General features: G+C 47.5%; 1 protein-coding gene across 1 annotated transcript in view; it reads left to right on the forward strand.

Moving 5' to 3' along the window:
• Positions 1-6,362, forward strand: part of LOC130406720 (syntaxin-1A-like) — a 31,219-nt gene extending 24,857 nt beyond the window's left edge. Inside the window, exons 9-11 of the mRNA XM_056612407.1 lie at positions 373-483; positions 960-1,070; positions 2,450-6,362. Of these exons, the coding sequence (XP_056468382.1) occupies positions 373-483; positions 960-1,070; positions 2,450-2,527 (300 nt within the window). The 3' untranslated portion in view covers positions 2,528-6,362. The remainder of the gene's footprint in view (positions 1-372; positions 484-959; positions 1,071-2,449) is intronic.
• Positions 6,363-7,144: the final 782 nt, after the last annotated feature.

A 7,144-nucleotide genomic window follows, 5' to 3' on the forward strand; every position in this document is an offset into this window, starting at 1 on the left:
CTCCCTGCCCTTCTTTGACTTTTTCTCTCACTTTGACTGAGACTCAAAGTGCTAAACAGGAACTCACAACCTCCTAAAGCGACAAAGGTAACTTTTGGTTAATTCCTCGTTTTGTTACGGCTTCTAAGTATTGCCCTGAATGGACGTCCTTCCAAACGTGATATCTTGGTTTTAAAATACAAACATACGCTAATTGATTGGTAATTCAATGGATGTATTACCTAATGGACGAATCTTCGTAGTTAATTCCTACGATTGTTCGCTTTGCTGGCCTTCTGTGACAACATCGAGGTCCGCAGAGAACGAGTGAACGTGTCACCTGACCTCAGGCGCTGTGAGCCGCTCAGTGCACTAACACAGCTGTGTCTGCAGGGGGCGCTGGTGGACAACATAGAGCACAGTGTGCAGGGGGCCACGGAGTACGTGGGCCAAGCCCACCACAACATCCTGCAGGCCAAGAAGACCCGGAAGACCAGCAAGAGGGTGAGGAGGAGTAGGAGAACGCACCCTAACCACTCTGCTCTTCTTTCCCTCTTCCTGTCCTGTCTTTCCTCCTCCTTTTCCATCCTCCTCCCCCCAATCGCTCCTACTGTCTGCCCCCCCCACCCCACCTGTTACCTGTCTGTCTGTCTGCCCCCCCATCCCACCTGTTACCTGTCTGTCTGCCTGCCCCCCCCCCACCCCACCTGTTACCTGTCTGTGTGTCTGCCCCCCCCACCCCACCTGTTACCTGTCTGTCTGCCTGCCCCCCCCCCACCCCACCTGTTACCTGTCTGTCTGCCTGCCCCCCCCCCCACCCCACCTGTTACCTGTCTGTCTGTCTGCCCCCCCCCACCCCACCTGTTACCTGTCTGTCTGTCTGCCCCCCCCACCCCACCTGTTACCTGTCTGTCTGCTTCGGCTCCTCCTCCTTCCTGTGTGCTCCCCCCCCCCCCCCCCCCCCCCGCCCTCCCTCCCAGGGGGAGATGATCGACCGCGTAGAGTACAATGTGGAGCACTCGGTAGACTATGTGGAGCGGGCCGTGTCGGACACAAAGAAAGCCGTCAAGTACCAGAGCAAGGCCAGGAGGGTGAGTGGCCCCCCGTCGGCCCCCGGGGCCCCCAGTCCGGGTCTGTGTGTGGCCCCGAGGGCGAGGCCCGGTCTGTGAGCATGGCTTCTGTGTGCGTCCCAGCGTGTCGTTCTGTCTGGTGTGGCATGCGTCTCCGGAGGGGTAGGGCTGGTGTGCGACGAAAGCTTTGTTTATTGAAGAAGATGCCCCGCAAAGGTTTGCTTGGACGTCCTACATCGATGCCCTTTGTTCATTGTGCGCGTTATTATGTTTCCTTGGTGTTAGTAGCAGGCTGCACTGTGTCGGGCTGCTATGAGATCCCGGTGCTTACGTAGCTGCCGCGGCTATCGCCGCCCGGCCTAAACCCCGCCCTGCCATGAGGGTACTGTCGGCGGTGGAGACGCGAGCCGTAACTGAGCGGGGCTAAACCGCGTCCTCACTACGGGGCTGAGGCGGGCTGGGTCCGAAGCGTACCCGCCGGTGGAAAATGTGCATTCGTTTACAATCAGTGTGAGAGGAGGACATTTTGCTGATTGATTGAAGATCGGAGGGCAGGATTAGACTTTTGTTTTTCTACCCACAGGTATAGCTGAACGGACACGGGTTGAGAGTGTGATGCTCAGACCGATTACAGCCTGCTGTGTCTACGATGCAAATGCGTTTGAACCTTTTCGCTGTCAACCTTTATAAGGTCTTTATTAGGGAACGTTCTTTACAATATGATTAATGTAAAACAGCGTGCGTAGAAGAGAAGGATCCATCCAAGAATGGGTGGACCGCATTTGGTGCGGTCAGACCGGCGGTGGGCAACGCTGAACGTACAAGCAGTCAGTGGATCCATCGGTCCGGAAAGATAAAGGACGGTACTATTACAGCTGCTCTCTGAGGGGGGTTCGGCATCGGGTTCTTTCATTACCTGCTCCTCTTCAGCTCCCTCTCGGCACGATTCTCTCACCAAATTATAGTACGGGCTATTTGTGCCCAGAGGCTTTTTTTCGAGGTAGCTGTAGAGTTTTAATAATACCTTACGTTTGCGACATGGTTAAAGTTACTCGGTGGAACAACACTGCCCCCTCGTGGTTGATGTTGAAACTGCTGATGATCTGCTCCTCATCCTGCCTCGGTAGATAGTATACTATCATGAAAGCGGAACCAAATAAAATAATGTTCTTTATTTCCGTTCATTATGTCTTTATTTTATTCCGTACATCTTTCCTTCATTCCTGCCTTCCTTCCTTCCTTTACATTACATTACCATTCATGTAACATGAATATAACATTAATGTCACGTGAGTTTACCATTAATGTATCATGAATGTGACATTAATGACACATCAGCGAGCCCTCGCTATTCATTCATCCTCTAACTCGTCCTTTTCCCGCTCATGTCTCTGATGCAGAAGATGATCCTGATAGGCGTTTGTTTGGCCATATGTGTGGTGGTCCTGGTCATTTCCCTAGCGGCGGGGCTCTCGTAGCCCCCCTCGAGGAGCTTCTGGACCCAAAAGCACGGTCCAGGGGCCACATCACCACCGTGAGGCTCAGAAGGCCCAGGACCCCCAGGGTCTCCTGCCTCGCTCCCCCGTTCAAACACCGGGAAGTGCACTTAAGCTGTGGCACCGAAACAGTAATGGGCCCTACTCACCTAGCCGCCATCGCGGTGCTAAACGGTAGCTGGTGGTGGAACGGACCCAGCTAGTGCTTAGAACCAAGACAGAGCCGGGATGGCCGCTAGGGGGTAAGGTCCATGAAGGTCTTTTCTCAGAGTCCACCCCGGCTCAGACACTGGGGGTCGCTATTAGCAACCGACTTGGAGCCTGGGAGCCCGGCAGCTCCGAAGCCAAGAGACACATCGATGCATGTGATTCTTCTGTGTTTCTGTAGTCATGTCGTTTGACGCGCTTGTCTTGAACCCGCACTGCGTCTGCTGTTGGCTGTTCTGACAAACAAAGTAGACGTGAGTGTGCAGAGTAAGTGTCAGTGTGGGATCATCATGCTTGGGGGGGGGGGGATTTATACTTCTGTCAAATTGTCTGGAGGAATGCGATGGGATTGTACGTCACAACACTACCAAACCATACGGGGGACTGCTCACAGAGGCTCTGGGCCTGCGGTCCCTCCAGAAGAACGGCCCCCTCTCTAGGGCCTCTGGGCTGGGGTCCCTCCAGAGCCCGGACCGATCTGTCTGTCACGCCATTTCAGAGCCACATAAAGAGAATGGCGGCCCCTCTGCCCGTCACCGACCGGACGGGGGTCCCGGTCACGGCCGTCTGCATGGTGTTCTCGTGATGCATGTTGTGGGCAGTCCATTTGCAAAGCTCTGCATGCTTGCTGCATGATGCAATTCAGTAACATAGGAAGCCAGGGAACCGGAAACAGGCAATAGGAAGCCACAGAACCGGAAACAGGAAACAGGAAGCCACACAAATACTAAGAGAACAATTAAGTAGAAGCGATTATTTGTTTCAATCCAGCGTTGCATTCACAGCTTAAAAAAATATTTGAATTACCTTTAAAAATACAATCAAAGCATTAAAAGTAATTTGTTTCACTGCATGAAAATTACGAAAGACAGTTAATATAATTATTATATATTCCCTATAATACCCCCATTTACCTTCCAATAAGGAGCCTGGTTAACCGACTTGCAATTATCCTCGCCAATGTATATATATTTATGGGTACTAATATCAAATAGGATATAATTATACCGCAGTGGCTGCATTGTGCATGATATGGTGTTCCATGCTGTAACATACGTTTCCAACTTCTAATGTGTGGATTTCTCTTTTCTCTCCCAACCCGCTGCCCTTGATGACGTGTTTTAACCAAATCGTAACAATCGTGCAGAAGAAAATCATGATTATCATCTGCTGTGTGGTGCTGGGAATAGTGATAGCTTCTGTGATCGGAGGGACGCTGGCCTGAAACACACACACACACACACACACACACACACACACACACACACACACACACACACACACACACACACACACACACACACACACACACACAAACAAACAAACAAACAAACAAACAAACAAACAAACAAACAAACAAACAAACAAACAAACAAACAAACAAACAAACAAACAAACAAACAAACAAACAAACAAACAAACAAACAAACATCCCACACTCACTCAATACTTTGCACCTCTAGACCAATCATTTGCAAAAAAGGCCAAACATCCACTCTTCAGTTGCGTGCTTTCTGGCTGAGTTCTGTGATCAGAAGGTGGCAGATAGACAGCCCCACCGCGGCCTCCCAGCGGACCTGCTCCTGCATGCCTTTCTCTTCGGTAAATGTTGGTGCTGCAAAATGTTTAATTGGAGTGTTGAGTGTTGTCAAAAGATGTGAAGGTGTTTCTGAAAGTGGAACCTTCGAGGGACAAAAAATAACAAAATGTTGTTCAAATAGACCATCCCATCACCTGACTTCCAAGCGGGCCGTTTGGGGGTCTACTTTGGGTTGCCTTGGACAGGCAGTTGTTAACCCTCAGTGATTGATTAACCAGGTTGAATTATAAACATCCACTCAGTTCTGGGTTTACTTACCGCATCGCAGAAGTTTCCTCTCTCCGTTGTCCTCCCTGCTGAATCCCTGCATGGTAAAGTGGCGTAATGTATCCACATGTAGGATGGGTTATGGATCTGCTGCTGGACGCTACTGACCACTCTGCCAAACCTCCCTTCCTGAGTGAGGTAGTCACTTAACGTGTTGCCCATTTGGCCTTACCAGCTAAAACCGCATCAGATTGATGCTCGGATTTTGAATGTGTGAGTCAACGTATACGTGTGTGAGTGTGAAATTGTGCGCGTGTGCTTGTGTGTGTTCATTGGTATGTGTTTGGCTGTTGCGTGTGGTTGTGACTACCCGTCGCGGTCTGTTCTGTTCAACATGAACGTTCCTTCACAGATATGAAGCTCAGTAACCTTGCCGACACGTTCAAAAGAAATAGGAAAATATGTTAAATAGCCTATCTTTAGTTTAGCTATAAAAGTTGTAATGATCATATGCACATTATCATGGGGATGTGTGTCCATCCTCTGTTCTTATTTATTCTGGTGTTTTTTTTATTATTGTTGAATGCGCTAACTCACTGCATCAACACACTCAGCCAATTGTCAGCATGAGGTCTAGGTGGTGGCTGTAAAAGGCTCAGATATCAGTTATCACAATCTGGCGACAGTGAAACTACTAAGACATGTTACCGTGATGCCTACTCAACGTGTGGCCTTTGTGCTGTGATGGTTTGGTTTTATTTGTTTACTTCTAATGTATATTTATGTTGTACTATTTTTTTAATAAAGTTTGTCTCAAAAATAACCACAGATTTTGTGTAACACTCTCCATTTAATTATTATACATAAACATAACGACTGTTATGAAATGGATCAAAGCACATCATGTAAAGTATGATGCTACGCAGGGACACGGGAAGTGGGGGTGCTTAGGGGTGCTGCAGCACCCCCCCCCCTGGCGGTGGCGTAACTGCAAGTGAGAACGTTTTCTGAACAAATCAATTTTTATTTTTATTTTTATAATTTTATCATACAACATGATTTTTCATTTAATTATTGACATCCACCCTTTTTATGATATTTATCATATTATCATTTCATTTTATTTAGAACATTGTCTGTGTAGGCTGACGTAGGCTATGACGCACAACGCAGAACTGTCCATAGCTGATATGGTACTATGCTGATTTTACATAAGCATGTTGGTGTTCAACATCTGTTGTAGTGAACATTCTAAAACTGGTGTAAATTGGTAGCCGCCATATTAATAGACACGTTGAATGTTATCTTTGATTCTGGCATCCCGCAGGTAAACTGGTTGGCAACAAAAGAGCAAAGACGGACGGTTCACTTGACGGAGAAACCGTCACTTTCCTCATATCAGACAACTCGTAACTTGAAGGCTTTCTTTTATTGTCCCTTCCCTTTGTAAACCTTTAGAAATAACCTCCTGAATCCTTGTTATAAAGCTGTGTATAATCCTGGACCGCAACAGCCTGTCGGCATGTTGTTAGTGTGTGCAATTCAGCACATTATCAGCCGAGTTTACTCTAATTTCCACATTGTTTACTTGCTAACGTTTGTGAATAACAGTGGCTGGTTGGCAGAACTCTTTTTACACACCAGTAAGTGATTATCAGAGCGGAGCTGTCACGTTAAAATTGTACCGGGGGCGAAAATTGTACGGGCCTACGTCATCAGTTGTTTACATCTTGACAACCTGCCTGGCAACAGACGACGCGATCGTCTGTTGGCGACCAGGTTGCAAAAAACATTCGGCTCATGTTTCCAAAAGACGAAATAACATAATACAGATAACGGATCGCTAGATAACACTTGTTTTTACTTTATATTTGTATTGTATCTAATTGTTTGATCGAATAGCAACAGACAACGCGATCGTCTGTTGCCGGGAAACGGGCGATCGCGTCAAATGACGTAGGACGCGAATGTTCAAGAACCTTCCTACGTCATTTGACGCGATCGCCCGTTTCCCGGCCACAGACGATCGCGTCGTCTGTTGCTATTCGATTAAACAATTAAATACAATACAAATATAAAGTAAAAACAAGTGTTATCTAGCGACCCTTTATCTGTATTATGTTATTTCGTCTTTTGGAAACATGAGCCGAACGTTTTTTGCAACCTGCCCGGCAACAGACGATCGCGTCGTCTGTTGCCAGGCAGGTTGTCAAGATGTAAACAACTTATGACGTAGGCAGGTAAAATTTTCGCCCCCGGTACAATTTTAACGTGAAAGAGCCCTGAATATGATGTCACCCGTCATCTCGTCTCTGTAAACAAGGGATGTTGCGCAGCATTTATTATTACGTCATTATATAGACTCTCTCTCAGGCCCCCCCCCCCTGGGACTGACTTCCCGCGTCCCTGGTGTTACCCCCTATGTTTTATTCGACACATTTCGACAGTGTTATCCCTTATGGGCTTTTCATGACGACGGATAAAAAACGAAAGTGTTACCCTTTACGTTTAATTTGATAAAAACGACAGTGTTACCCCTTATATTTTATTTGTCAAGGACAAATCTTTTTTTTTTTCAAATGTTT

The sequence above is a fragment of the Gadus chalcogrammus genome, chromosome 16 (assembly GCF_026213295.1).
Source record: "Gadus chalcogrammus isolate NIFS_2021 chromosome 16, NIFS_Gcha_1.0, whole genome shotgun sequence".
NCBI lineage: Eukaryota > Metazoa > Chordata > Actinopteri > Gadiformes > Gadidae > Gadus > Gadus chalcogrammus.